Source organism: Emys orbicularis, chromosome 7 (genome assembly GCF_028017835.1).
Source record: "Emys orbicularis isolate rEmyOrb1 chromosome 7, rEmyOrb1.hap1, whole genome shotgun sequence".
Taxonomy (NCBI): Eukaryota; Metazoa; Chordata; order Testudines; family Emydidae; genus Emys; species Emys orbicularis.
The window spans coordinates 30,187,449-30,203,242 of record NC_088689.1 but is presented as its reverse complement, the minus strand read 5'-3'; the positions used below and the strand labels follow the sequence as shown (position 1 = coordinate 30,203,242).

Below are 15,794 nucleotides of genomic sequence, written 5' to 3'. Positions count from 1 at the left end.
ATGGCAGGACTAAGTATTATCTAGACCATCCCTGAAAGGTGTTTGTCCAACCTGCTCTTAAAAATCTCCAATGATGGAGATTCCACAACCTCCCTAGGCAACTTATTCCAGTGCTTAGTCACCCTGATAGTTAGGATGCTTTTCCTAATGTCCAACCTAACCCTCCCTTGCTGCAATTTAGGCCCATTGCTTCTTGTCCTATCTTCAGAGGTTAAGAAGATCAATTTTTCTCCCTCCTCCTTGTAACAACCTTTTATGTACTTGAAAACTTATGTCCCCTCCCTTTTCCAAACTAAACAAACCCAATTTTTTCAATCTTCCCTCATAGGTCATGTTTTCTAGATCTTTAATCATTTTTGTTGCTCTTCTCTGGACTTTCTCCAATTTGCCCACAACTTTCCTGAAATGTGGCGCCCAGAAGTAGACACAACACTCCAGTTGAGGCCTAATGAGTGCGGAGTAAAGCGGAAGAATTACTTCTCGAGTCTTCCTTACAACACTCCTGCTAATACATCCCAGAATGATGTTTGCTTTTTTTGCAACAGTGTTACACTGTACACTCATATTTAGCTTGTGGCCCACTATGACCCCCAGATCCCTTTCTGCAGTACTTCTTCCCAGGAAGTCATTTCCCATTTTGTATGTGTGCAAGTGATTGTTCCTTCCTAAGTGGAGTACTTTGCATTTGTCCTTCTTGAATTTCATCCTATTTACTTCAGACCATTTCTCCAGTTTGTCCAGCTCATTTTGAATTATAATCCTATCCTCCAAAGCACTTGCAACCCCTCCCAGCTTGGTATTGTCTGCAAACTTTATAAGTATACTCTATGCCATTATCTAAATAATTAATGAAGATATTGAATAGAACTGATCCGTGCGGCACCCCACTTGTTCTGCCCTTCCAGCATGACTGTGAACCACTGATAACTACGCTCTGGGAACGTTTTTTGAACCATTTATGCAGTGTCTCACATGACCTATGGAAATGCACCCACCTTATAGTAGCTCCATCTGGATTGCATTTCTCTAGGTCTCACATAATTTAGTTTCTCTACGACTTTATTGTCTTTAAGTGCTCCTTTTGTATCTTGATTGTCCAGGGGCCCCAATGGTTGTTTAGCAGGCGTCCTGCTTCTGATGTACTTAAAAAACATTTTGTTATTACTTTTTGAGTTTTTGGCTAGCTGTTCTTCAAACTCCTTTTTGGCTTTTCTTATTACATTTTTACACTTAATTTGGCAGTGTTTATGTTCCTTTCTATTTACCTTACTAGGATTTGACTTCCACTTTTTAAAAGATGCCTTTTTATCTCTCACTGCTTCCACTTTTTAAAAGATGCCTTTTTATTTCTCACAGAAAACTGCACATGTACATTTTTAATGACAATAATGCTAACCTTGATAAGATGTGTAGCAAAGGAAGGACATACACCTCTACCCCGATATAACACTGTCCTCGGAAGCCAAAAAATCTTACCGTGTTATAGGTGAAACCGCGTTATATTGAACTTGCTTTGATCCACCAGAGTGCGCAGCCCCGCCCCCCTGGAGCACTGCTTTACCGCGTTATATCCAAATTCGTGTTATATCGGGTCGCGTTATATCGAGGCAGCCGTGTATTGCCCATTCATAAAGAGCTATATACTGTAAAGTTCACTGTAGGAATGCAGTGTCTAAAGCAGTGATCCCTAGATGCCCTATTACATTTAGTGGGTATCTTGGAAGATGTGCATTTTGTACACTGCATAATGAACAAGACAAAGCTCCATGGTCTCATTCATTGAACAATTGGGGCCTACTTAGCAAGTAGGATTGTATTTGATGACACAAGTAGCAATGGGACTATTTATGTGAGCTAGGGTTTGCAAGGTTAGCCCCTTGCCAGGTACCCAGTGAACGAGGGAGAGGGGAGGAAACCAGGAGATTTGTTTGTCTTGCAAATAATTCCCAGGTTTTTCCAAAAGGGGTGGGTCCTCTGGCCCTCTTCATTATTGTATTTATTTATTTGTTCAAATTTTTAAAATTCAACTATTGGTGCCCATCCTAGGTGCTCTAGGTAGCTACCCAATAAGCTAAAATGCTCACCATTAACAGAAGGACTGCCACTAAACATACATACTGAGCCCACACCCTCCCCAGCAGTCTTAAAAAACGAAGTAAACAGATTTCAGAGTAGCAGCCGTGTTAGTCTGTATCCGCAAAAAGAACAGGAGTACTTGTGGCACCTTAGAGACTAACAAATTTATTAGAGCATAAGCTTTCGTGGGCTACAACCCACTTCTTCGGATGCATATAGAGTGAAACATATATTGAGGAGATATATATATACACACATACAGAGAGCATGAACAGGTGGGAGTTGTCTTACCAACTCTGAGAGGCCAATTAAGTAAGAGAAAAAAAACTTTTGAAGTGATAATCAAGATAGCTCAGTACAGACAGTTTGATAAGAAGCAAGTGTGAAAATACTTACAAGGGGAGATAGATTCAATGTTTGTAATGGCTCAGCCATTCCCAGTCTTTATTTAATCCTGAGTTGATTGTGTCTAGTTTGCATATCAATTCCAGCTCAGCAGTCTCTCGCTGGAGTCTGTTTTTGAAGTTTTTCTGTTTTAAGATAGCCACCCGCAGGTCTGTCATAGAATGGCCAGACAGGTTAAAGTGTTCTCCCACTGGTTTTTGAGTATTATGATTCCTGATGTCAGATTTGTGTCCATTAATTCTTTTGCGTAGAGACTGTCCGGTTTGGCCAATGTACATGGCAGAGGGGCATTGCTGGCACATGATGGCATATATCACATTGGTAGATGTGCAGGTGAACGAGCCCCTGATGGTATGGCTGATGTGATTAGGCCCTATGATGATGTCACTTGAATAGATATGTGGACAGAGTTGGCATCGGGCTTTGTTACAAGGATAGGTTCCTGGGTCAGTGTTTTTGTTCAGTGATGTGTGGTTGCTGGTGAGTATTTGCTTTAGGTTGGGGGGTTGTCTGTAAGCGAGGACAGGTCTGTCTCCCAAGATCTGTGAGAGTAAAGGATCATCTTTCAGGATAGGTTGTAGATCTCTGATGATGCGCTGGAGAGGTTTTAGTTGGGGGCTGAAGGTGACAGCTAGTGGTGTTCTGTTATTTTCTTTGTTGGCCCTGTCTTGTAGGAGGTGACTTCTGGGTACTTGTCTGGCTCTGTCAATCTGTTTTTTCACTTCAGCAGGTGGGTATTGTAGTTTTAAGAATGCTTGATAGAGATCTTGTAGGTGCTTGTCTCTATCTGAGGGATTGGAGCAAATGCGGTTATATCTTAGAGCTTGGCTGTAGACAATGGATCGTGTGGTGTGTCCTGGATGGAAGCTAGAGGCATGTAGGTAAGTGTAGCGGTCAGTAGGTTTCCGGTATAGGGTGGTATTTATGTGACCATCGCTTATTAGCACAGTAGTGTCCAGGAAATGGACCGCTTGTGTGGATTGATCTAGGCTGAGGTTGATGGTGGGATGGAAATTATTGAAATCATGGTGGAATTCCTCAAGGGCTTCTTTTCCATGGGTCCAGATGATGAAGATGTCATCAATGTAGCGCAAGTAGAGTAGGGGCGTTAGGGGACGAGAGCTAAGGAAGCGTTGTTCTAAGTCAGCCATAAAAATGTTGGCATACTGTGGGGCCATGCGGGTACCCATAGCAGTGCCGCTGACTTGAAGGTATATATTGTCCCCAAATGTGAAATAGTTGTGGGTGAGGACAAAGTCACAGAGTTCAGCCACCAGGTTAGCTGTGACATTATCGGGGATACTGTTCCTGATAGCTTGTAGTCCATCTTTGTGTGGAATATTGGTGTAGAGGGCTTCTACGTCCATAGTGGCTAGGATGGTGTTTTCTGGAAGATCACCGATGGATTGTAGTTTCCTCAGGAAGTCAGTGGTGTCTCGAAGATAGCTAGGAGTGCTGGTAGCATAGGGTCTGAGGAGAGAGTCCACATAACCAGACAAGCCTGATGTTAGGGTGCCAATGCCTGAGATGATGGGGCGTCCAGGATTTCCAGGTTTATGGATCTTGGGTAGCAAATAGAATGTCCCTGGTCGGGGTTCTAGGCATGTGTCTGTACAGATTTGTTCCTGTGCTTTGTCAGGGAGTTTTTTTAGCAGATGGTGTAGTTTCTTTAGGTAATCCTCAGTGGGATCAGAGGATAATGGCCTGTAGAATGTGGTGTTAGAGAGCTGTCTAGCAGCCTCTTGGTCATATTCCAATTTATTCATGATGACGACAGCACCTCCTTTGTCAGCCTTTTTGATAATGATGTCAGGGTTGTTTCTGAGGCTGTAGATGGCGTTGTGTTCAGCATGGCTGAGGTTATGGGGCAAGTGATGTTGCTTTTCCACAATTTCAGCCTTTGCACGTTGACGGAAGCAATCTATGTAGAAATCCAGTCTGTTGTTTCGACCGTCCGGAGGAGTCCACGCAGAATCCTTTTTTTTGTAGTGCTGGTAGGGGGGATTCTGTGGGTTAGTATGCTGTTCAGAGGTATGTTGGAAATATTCTTTGAGTCGGAGACGTCGAAAGTAGGATTCTAGGTCACCGCAGAACTGTATCATGTTCGTGGGTCTGGAGGGACAAAAGGAGAGGCCCCGAGATAGGACAGACTCTTCTGCTGGGCTAAGAGTATAGCTGGAAAGATTAACAATATTGCTGGGTGGGTTAAGGGAACTACTGTTGTGGCTCCTTGTGGCATGTAGCAGTTTAGATAGTTTAGTGTCCTTTTTCCTTTGTAGAGAGGCAAAGTTTGTCTTGTAAATGGCTTGTCTAGTTTTTGTAAAGTCTATCCACGAGGAAGTTTGTGTGGAAGGTTGGTTTCTTATGAGAGTATCCAGTTTTGAGAGCTCATTCTTAATCTTTCCCTGTTTGCTGTATAGGATGCTGATCAGGTGGTTTCGCAGTTTCTTTGAGAGTGTGTGACACAGTCTCTCAGCACAGTCTGTGTGATATGTAGATTGTAATGGATTTTTTACCTTTAGTCCTTTTGGTATGATGTCCATCTGCTTGCATTTGGAAAGGAAGATGATGTCTGTCTGTATCTGTACGAGTTTTTTCATGAAGTTGATGGATTTCCACTCCATACGGCTAAATGCAGTGCCTTGCATAATGACAGGTTTCAGAGTAGCAGCCGTGTTAGTCTGTATCCGCAAAAAGAACAGGAGTACTTGTGGCACCTTAGAGACTAACAAATTTATTAGAGCATAAGCTTTCGTGGGCTACAACCCACTTCTTCGGATGCATATAGAGACAATGGATCGTGTGGTGTGTCCTGGATGGAAGCTGGAGGCATGTAGGTAAGTGTAGCGGTCAGTAGGTTTCCGGTATACGGTGGTATTTATGTGACCGTCGCTTATTAGCACAGTAGTGTCCAGGAAATGGACCGATTGTGTGGATTGATCTAGGCTGAGGTTGATGGTGGGATGGAAATTATTGAAATCATGGTGGAATTCCTCAAGGGCTTCTTTTCCATGGGTCCAGATGATGAAGATGTCATCAATGTAGCGCAAGTAGAGTAGGGGCGTTAGGGGACGAGAGCTAAGGAAGCGTTGTTCTAAGTCAGCCATAAAAATGTTGGCATACTGTGGGGCCATGCGGGTACCCATAGCAGTGCCGCTATGGTCACATAAATACCACCCTATACCGGAAACCTACTGATTCCCAAGGCCACTGTTATTTGTACAGAAACATTAAAACATAAGCTAGTGGGACAATACAACTTGAATCTTGAAAGAATTAAAAACAAATTGGCATCTGTGCCTTATGTTGTCCATGAATTGTCTTCCTTTTTGGAAGGCAGCATGGGTGTTATCTGTCAGTGGACTGACCCAACTAACCTAACAGAATCAGCAGTCTTAGGTTTTTGATGCTTTGCTGGAACACATTCATACAAGTTTGCTTCTCTATTGACTGAGATCCACTAACAGTTTGATCTGGGCTCAATAAAAATAACCTATGTACTCACAGACAATGGTAACAATTTTGTTAAAGCCTTCAAGCTGTTTTCAGATGTTGGAGAATGATGCTGGAAAGCAGGAAGAAGAGGATGCTGGTATGGAAGTGGACTCACCAGATTCTGATTTATGTAGCCCTGTGAGTACTGATGAAGTTTTGTCAAGCAATACTGCTGACTGTTAGTGTATATTTTACTTGCCACCAAATAGGATCTGTTTTTCATACACACTCAACATGGTAGCAACTACTGATGCTTATAGGGCTCTCGCCAAAAACTCTCAATACAAGCATCTTTTCAGAAAAGTTCAAAGATTGTTGAGACTGTGAATGACACACTTGGAAAAACAATCCCCAAACCTACCTCTATGTGCTGGAACTCAGAATTTGATTGCTTTCCCCACATTTATGACATAAGTAATAGGATTTAAATTGTGATGCAGCATCTCCAGCTGCCAAAATTCTCCAACCCAGACTTGGAATTCTAGGTGAGTAGTTGGACACGATGTCCCCAATTTCTACTGCACTTGACAAACTTCAGAGGGAGGAGAACATAAAGTCTTTCTATGGTGTGGTTCTGCCTACTGGGTTTGTGTTAAAATCCAGACTTTACATGTTTTCTCCAAAATACATGGAGAGGTAGATAGTTTGAAGGAGTGACTTAGAAAATGGTTCAGGCATATTTTGACCTTTGATGTGGTGGTGAATAACAAAAGTACTCAGTCATTTGTTATTATTCCTGTGTCACACCTATTTCTTAAGTTGCATTGGCTGCAGAATCAGGACAAGAGAATAACTGAAGAGGAACTTAAAAAAAAAAAAAGCTCTGGTTTGTTGTGACACCTTACTGAAGCCTGTAGATCAAGCTACTACATCCAAAGCTGCCACTAATTTCTATGGCTTCGATGATTAGAGGAGCATCTGCATCTGACTCTGATTTAAGAATTCTTGGGATGCAATTCCTCAATGATCCATTGCATGAACTGGATCAACTGAAATGATATCCAACAGTTGCTATGCTTTTTATCAAATTTAATATCAAAGAGCCAACCTCTGCTCCTGGGGCGAAAGTATCCAGTTGTACTGGACAAATCCTTTTGCCAAGAAGGAACCATCTTCAGGATATGTTTGAGATTATGCTGTTATTGAAGAAAAATGCCCACTTCACGGAATGATATGCTGTACATAATATGTACATCTATACATATGTACATGCTGTACATGATATTCTTATATTATATACAGGAAAGGAAATGTATACATTTATTTACATTTAAAGATTTTTTTCATTGTTTTTCCATGCTTATTTGTATATATGAATAAAACTTCATTGTTGCTCTTTTTCTTTCTCTTCCATTATATACTTATATTATTTAGGTAGTAGTTCATATATAGACCAAACAATTGCAGGGAATACAGGAGTTGAAAGTACTATTTCCATGGAATATTTAATTTGTAATTATAAGTGCTTCTGTAATAGTGTTCTTAGTTGCTTATACTTAAGCTCTTTTTATCAGTTCTTATGGGAACACTGCAAGCAGGGCCAGGGTAGAATAATGAAACAGAAAATTCACCAAGGCTGAATGGAACACAATCACCTTTGCTTGGCATGTTTTTACTGCAGAGGTTCTATTTTAATGTAACCTGACACAAATTTAGCAATAGTCTCTAGCTACACAATCCTTCTATACATTTATAAATATGTCTGCCGTGTCAGTATAATGATACAGGTTAACACCCATATTTCCAGATATACTAACCCAGTTTATAGTAGTATAATATTCTTCTCATCCACAATCATTCTAACAGAGCTGTTTAATGATCAATTTTCCCCCACTCCTCCTATGAGTCTCTCTAAAATGTACCGTGCAGTGTTCAAATTAAACTGATCAGTTCTAAGAGACCACACTTGAAGCCCATGTATGCATCATGTGCACAACCTGATCCTACCCATGCCTGACAGTGAGATGATGCCAAGTTTCAAAGTCCAGAACCAACCAATAGAAGAGGACAAAGTCTACCAGCTGAGTACTCCTCATGTTCCAGGACAGTGGTGGGCATTTTACAAATGCCATACATAGACAGAATAGGTTTAGTTCCATTCACTCTGAAGCACATCACAAACTATGCTTATATAAACACATGTACAGCAATGACTTCATTTTTGCAGTGTTAATGGTCAGAATTTAATTGCACAAAATTCAGTGAAGCATTCATTTGATACATGTCTTGTAAGCATTCTAAAGCATTCATCTGAAGAGCAGTTTGGAAAATGCCAGAATTTTAAGAGTTAATGAGTTTGTTTCACTAAATAGTTATGGGCATGAGAGCTTGCATTTTATTTAATCATTGAACTATGCAGAAAAGAAGTCACTATACTCAAAATAATGTTGCCAAGGAGGAATGAGTTTCAGTAAAAATGAATTAGTTTTATATAAGCATGTCCTTTAAGTTCCTAAAGCATTTCAGTTTTGGTCAGTGTACCTATACATATTAAGAAAATAATCTATAGATGGCCAGCATTTCTTTCAGCAACCGAACACCCATAGCCTCAGTCAAGAAGCAGAGAAAACAAAAAACAAAAAAACAAACCAAAAAAAAACCCAACAAGGAAGTACATCAAATACTAGTTGTCATTTACTTTAATTCTTTAAAATTATTAAATGCTATAGTGATAAAGCAGAAACCTTTTTGCAAGTCATATTTTAACAAAGAATAGAATGAAAAAGAAGTCATAAAATTCAAGTCACAATAAAAACAATAAAATGGTATTGCAAAATCTCAAAGACTCATCTCCTGCAAAACTGACAAGAGAAAAACTTGATAAAAAACACAACAGGTCTACACTGATTTTTACATTGTTGGATTTAATAAACATGTCTTTCTGGGTCAAATGTACATTTATGAGTCAATTTTTTTAAATGGCACAATTAGGCTAAAATATATACCTGTAATTGTGCACACAATTAGTATAAAACTGCATGCCCAAATGGTAAAATGTACATGCAGCTGGCAAGATAGACTCTTGATTATTTGTACACGTAAATGCAATAATTGTATGTGTAACCTCAAATGTCTTTTCACGTACATAGGTAGAGTCTCCATTTTGAAAATTTGGCCCCTTGGTATTTATTCAATATTTTCCACTATTTCAACTGCTTTAAAAGGTGAATCGAGCTCTTTAAAAAATGCATTTGGTTTTTAAAATTTCTTGGAAAATACACCTCTACCCCGATATAACGCGACCTGATATAACACAAATTCTGCTATAACGCGGTAAAACAGTGCTCCGGGGGGGCAGGGCTGCGCACTCCGGCAGATCAAAGCAAGTTCGATATAATGCGGTTTCACCTATAATGCGGTAAGATTTTTTGGCTCCCGAGGACAGCGTTATATCGGGGTAGAGGTGTATTTGGTAAATGCTGTTCTACTGAGTTATTGTTTAATTTCCTGCAGTAGAATCCTCCAGTGAATCACAACAGATATCCTTGTCTCCTTCAGCAAGAGTACATTAAGAGGGTTTATAAACATCCATATGCAAACTGGGAATTCTACACATTCATTTTGAGGAAAGAAAAGTTTGTAGGAGAGCAGCAAACTGTGCAGTTTATGCGATATGCAGTCATAGACATGTTTGACAAATGATAGCCCTTATATGTAACAGTAAAAAGGGCTCAACTCAGCCTCTCTTACATGAGCATAATTATTTATGGGTGCCAAAATCGAGGTAATTTGTTTGCTTTTACAAAAAATCAGTCCTGAAAAAAATTCATTATCTTTTACTTATGTGAAAATATTTCATACACACAAAGCAGCCAATGTCAGCTTTCAGGTCCAAAAAACTAACATTAGCTGGTTAAAACCTATTTCTTATTGATATACTAACAATTTAAGCATTACCAAGTGGCTGTTATGGAAATATTATGGATACATGATACAGAATACTTTAGATATTAACTTCATTGAAATAACCAAATTAAAATGACCACGAAATTATCTTTGCCTTTCCAAAAAAACAACAATTACTAATTCTGAGTTTGGGCATTCTCTGAATTAAAGGATTTCCCCCCACATAATATGCCCATTTTCTACATGAAATGAAACAGATCCTTCACTATTTTGAAACTAGTATTAGCCATTATGGAATCACATCAGACATTTTAGTGGTTGAATCTCTAGGACATATGATGCTCTGAGTGAGAAAACCAACTGTAGAATCATTTTAGTTAGCTATTAAACAATTATTTACATGTGTTCTTACAGCTAAAAGACATCTAGGACATATGATGTTCTGAGTGAGAAAACTAACTGTAGAATCATTTTAGTTAGCTATTAAACAATTATTTACATGTACTCTTACAGCTAAAAGTATCATTTCTATTACAAAGTTTAAAATACCTACTATTTATTTTCACTGGCTGAGGAACTCCATACAATTGCCACAACAAGGGCTCTAATTAGAGTAATCTTTTCTATAACCTGATTGTCTGTTGTTTTCTTCCAGCTCTAACAGGATTTGAATTTGAAGAACATACAATACACTGGGTCTGTGTAACCTGAAACAATTTTCTTCCTTAATAACCTCACTGCAGTACTTGAAAATTGACAATTATTCATTTCGCCATGAGCAAATACCTAAATGACTGAAATTTACATCTGTGAAGAATGATATAGTAAATCACACTCAAGCTCTCTCAACAAAAACATTTCCCTTTGCTTATATCTAACACAAAGCCAACCTTCAGTGAGAGTCTTCTCCTTTCCACCAGACAAATTTTATGTAAGTGTTAGCCAATTTCATCATTGGAAAGAAAATATTTTAAAAAGCAGAGAACTGATGACAGTAATAAAGATTTCATTCAATGGGGTCTGGATTATAAAACACAAATCTTTGTACAGAACATGTGCACAATGCATATTTCTATATAATGTTAACAGTCTGGCTCAGGTTCACACAGCACGGCCAATCAGGGCCATATAACAGATTTTATGTCCTCAGTAAAAAATGCTGTTCTAGGCATTTTTGTACAGAATTGACTATTTTGGACTGAGTTCTCATGAAATTATGCCCCTTTGGTGAGAATTCTTTTGAAATTACAGCTGCTGTAAACGCAGAAGAATTCTTTCCAGATGGCCTCCTCTACTGAGCATCTTGACAATCTTGCAGGTAGTGATAGATCATCTCTGGTGTGGGGTGAGGTGGGTGGTGGGAGAACTGGCATAGGATCTCTATGGAATGAAGAGCATGAGCAAGATTTGTGGGGAAAGAGCATGAGGGGAAAATGAAGGTCATTATGGGCCAGTTTCTGATAACTGAATAGTACCTTACTCCACAAGTGGGCCACAGTATTGGCTCAATAGGAAATCAACAGGACCCCTTGGGGAGGTAGGTGCTATCTGGCATAAATAAGGGAATCAGAATCTAGCTGTACATAACTTTTATATATTTCAATGTTTTGGGTGGAATTAGCCATAACCACCTCTGTAGAGTGGCAGATTTTTCCACATATTTAACAGTCATTTCTGTAGTACTCTGAGGGATTCAGGTTTTCAGTGGCCTTACCTATAGTTTGCACAACTGAAGAGGACAGCAAATAATGCAACAGACTATTTAAAAGTTTCGAATTGTTAACAAATCTTAGGAACTCAGGAAAAAAAATCAACCTTTAATGTTATTAGTCCATACCTGAGCAATGGCTGTTTTGGATAAGAAGGTTGGTCACTATTTTGGCATGGCTGAGCTTTTTTTGTGACTTGCTTATAAATATTCCTTGCAGTTACTCCGATCCATAGCATAGTGGAGAGGGTGGAATAATGCAATACTATGCCAACCTAAAACAAGAGGGTGATAGTTACAGAAATCAGCAAATGGCCAGTAAAACAAAAATACTTTGTAACATAAGCCTAGTGTACAAATGCACAAGTAAACCAGAATAATTTTATTTTAAATGAACTGAATTTGTGATTGCCTTAACAACATTTTTGCATCTCTCTGGTTACTTCTAATCAGTGCAAGAGAATTAAAATGATTTAAAAAGCAGGTGGCATCTCTTACTTAAACTAATGTTTAAATTATAATTGCTAATATCTGAGACACCCAGTAAGATGTTATGAAATCAGAACACATAAAATGTGTTTTCTGAGAGCATCATTAGTGGCTACTCACTGAATTTGCAAATTTAAGTCTATGGAAGATTGGCTTGATTCTTGAAGCTTTGTTGGCAAGGAACCTGCCACTGCTTTGCTAATTATGCTGCATATAATGCAAATTTCAAGTCTGGGGTCAATGAAAAGGCAAACGTTTTGTCTGAATTTGTATTATCAGCATTAATTTTAGTAAGTTTTGTAGGAGCAGTATATCTTATTTCTCTCTCAGCGAGGTACAGCCATGTATGACCTGATGAAATGAGGTTGGGATAAGATCCTAGCATCTCAGGCACGCTAAGAAAAAAATATTTTTGGTGTCTTAAAAAAGTGGCCATTTTAGCCACACCACAGCCAAAAGTAGGTGAAGAAGATTTGCATCTTTTAAAACAGTACTTAGTACAGAAATAAAAGAAAAAGGAAGTGCAAACCTAACAGTGTGGCTGTTCTGATCTTTCCAATAAAGTGCTGTGTATATCATTAAAAGTAAAACAAAAATACCAACACTAAAATGCTACCATCTGTACTATGCTAGTAACTGTTATTCATTACTATGGAAACAGTAATTGGAATTTTATCCAATCTACAATGCTTTATTATATTAGCTAAGTCTCCATCTGATTATATAAAATGAGGTTACTTTTGAAGCAATAACCTGACATTTTGCTGTGACAAGTAAAATATTGCTATAATTGGAAAGCCCATAAATTTTTAAGGAATACAGAGGATTGCTGAATAAAGCTAACACAAATCTATTATAATGATTTATCTAAACTAGAGTTCCATTTTTGCTTAAGTTGAAACAAAAATAATTGATAGAAAAAGAAAAAAAACATGAATTTTGTTTAGGTTTAATAATACATCATAATATTTATATATACACAACAAATATTAATCAAGATAAAGGCTATTGGAATTCTTTTCTTTTTCCTGGGCTTGTCTGACACATTAGACAGGGGAGAGTATGGACTTCACAGTGGCTGTCGCTTGAGGTGAAAGAAGCAGAAATAAGAGAATGAGACATCTATGCACCATCAGCTGGCAGATGTTGCCAATTCAGTGGCTAGTGCTGTCTGGGTTTATTTCATGTGCAACTCGCAGAAGAGTTTTGCAGGGACACAGTGAGTACTAGTATGATTCCAAGGGGGGAGGGAATGAGAAGGAAGAATCAAAAAAATATGAAGGACTAAATTAATAACATTGTTCTAGTTATTTCAGGGTAGGGCTGAGGCTGTCCATTGTATGATTATTCAGAAAATATATGAAGGGTTTAACAAATGCATGGGCATGAGGGATGAGTCTGGTGTCAGTATATACAAATGTGTGAAGTTCAGACAACATATGGGATGATAAAATTCCATTCCCTATTGATGTACCAACAGATATGACCAACAATATAAATTAATGTGGATCCTAATAAAATAGTACAATAAAATATGAATAGCAACAATTTCACTGCACTATCAAAGAAGCAACAGAAAAGGGGGACAGAATAGAATTTGTGTGTCACACGCTACCCTCATGACTTTTCGTTATACCGTGCCCATCTTTCAGAGATTAGTCTCTTCAGTAACATGGGATAAAACATGCTAACAAGGAAGAGAGACCACAGATACTATTAGCTGTTGTACAACCTCTTAAATAATAAGACTATTTAATAACCTATTGGTATTTCCTGCCTTTAATAGAGGAGAACATGTTTTCCGGCCATGGATGACTGGTAAATTTGAAGGATGATGGTGGTTCCAGACTTCTTATTTAGCCAGACATATATGAAGGCATTCATAAAATATTCTCAGTGCAGATTGGGTGAATGCATTGGGCTTCTATATTCAAGTCAAAGGGCAACAATGTCCTTTTTCTTCATATAGTCTAAAGCTAGAAGGGACTATTGTCATAATCTAGCCTGACCGCCTGTTTGTGCCTTATTTCACTCCATAAACACTGGATTAGAGGACAGATTTTTTTGATGTTAAATATTTATTCAATAGAACAGACGTCTTTGTCACACCTCGTTTTGGGATATGTCAAGTGTTTGTAAGGGTACCCTCACTCAAATCCAGATACAGGATATGGGAGTTCAAATGTACGTGGTGGGTACTGAAAGTCCTAATGGGTTACATGTTTAAGGTGCTGAGTGGGATTTGGGTTTATTTGTGTATATTGTTATTGGATTTGGGCCTAGGACACATGGACAGATGCCTTATAAAAATACAGACAAACAAATAGATTAAAAATTAAGTAGTTTAAACATGATGAAAATATGCTTGCAGTGGATGTGGTGCTCGGGTTCATCATTGTGTACAGATGATGTTCACGCTTGCATGCTGGGCCCTGTTTCCAGTATGGAGAAAAGGATAAAGATTGGGGATATTAGAGTAGTGATGTTTTATTACAAGAGAGTTTTGTGCTGACAGGCCTGTGTGTGTTTTCACCGAAAGCTACAGGGAGACCAGCCAGGACTGTCTGCATATGTTATAACCAACATTTCTTATGTTGTCTAATAACTGCAGTTGCTAAAGCAAAACTCCTGATTTTTCCATAATAATTACATGGTCTCAGTCTTTTCACGGCTTTTGTGTTCTTGGAACTGTATCAATGGAACACGTATTGTTTAACTGAAAAGCTTATTACACTTTTTTAAAGCAAAAATTTTGAGAAGATGATGTGTTTAAAAAGATGATCCTTTAAAAATTTGTTCAGTGTCTTAGAGGTTGCTTAAGAACCATGTGATGTTACAGTTGCTATGGTAATGACTAGTCTCTTATTGATTACCAGAACAAATACTTGGGTAAACCTATACGATACTGGTGTCTAATGTTCCCTTGGACAGCCTTAACTTTCATTTCTTTCTTGTTGTCAATTTTTCCTTTTTAAAATGGCAGACATGTTCTGGAGAAGATTGCCTTTAATTCACTTGCTTCTGTTTGGTTGTGGCTGCACATACCCCCTGAAGCCCTGGAGAGCTGGGAAATTGCTTTCAGTGAAATAAAGAAGTTGATTAATCTATTTTCGGTACTTATATGGTCACCATCACCATAGTAGCTGAGTGCTTTACAATCTGTAATGTAATGTAATTATCCTCCAAACACTGTTGCAAGGTAGAGAAGAACTATTATCCTCATTTGATCCACAAAACTTCCACTTGGCTGCTGCCTAACCCTGTAGGCACCTACATTCACTTGGTGCATAAGTTTTTGCAGTACAAGTTCCTAAGCATCTGTGTTACTGCCTCTGGGCATGCACACTACTGCTTCACTCTGGGTGCCCAGGTGAATGGAGGCAGCCACCTCAGGAGCCAGACTGGGGGGGAGGTGCCACTAGGACCCAGAGTGTAGAAAATGGTGTCTGCTACTGGTGCATATGTATTCTCTCTGCTCTAGATGCACAGAGATGGTGGAGTGCTGTGCTGGAAGAAGGAGGGCACAAGAGACATAACAGGCAGGCAGGAGAAAAGGTGAGAGGAAATAACAGAAAGCAGCAGGAGCTGCAGGGACAGAGAGGAGGAGGAGCCTCTTATGTACCTCTCTAGCACTCCCAGGAGGTTGGACTGATTAACACCAGCTTCTCAGGGAGCTTCCTGTTTCCTGCTGCTTCCCTGAACCCACTTGAGAAGAACAGGCAGTCAACTGAAGTAGTAGGAGCCAGTTAAGCCCTTAAGATGCTGATATCTTCCC

General features: G+C 38.9%; 1 protein-coding gene across 1 annotated transcript in view; it reads right to left on the bottom strand.

Moving 5' to 3' along the window:
- The window catches only part of ADGRA1 (adhesion G protein-coupled receptor A1), a 491,306-nt gene that overhangs the window by 39,720 nt on the left and 435,792 nt on the right, over nucleotides 1-15,794 (bottom strand). The window contains exon 17 of the mRNA XM_065407945.1: nucleotides 11,660-11,805. Within this exon, the coding sequence (XP_065264017.1) occupies nucleotides 11,660-11,805 (146 nt within the window). The remainder of the gene's footprint in view (nucleotides 1-11,659; nucleotides 11,806-15,794) is intronic.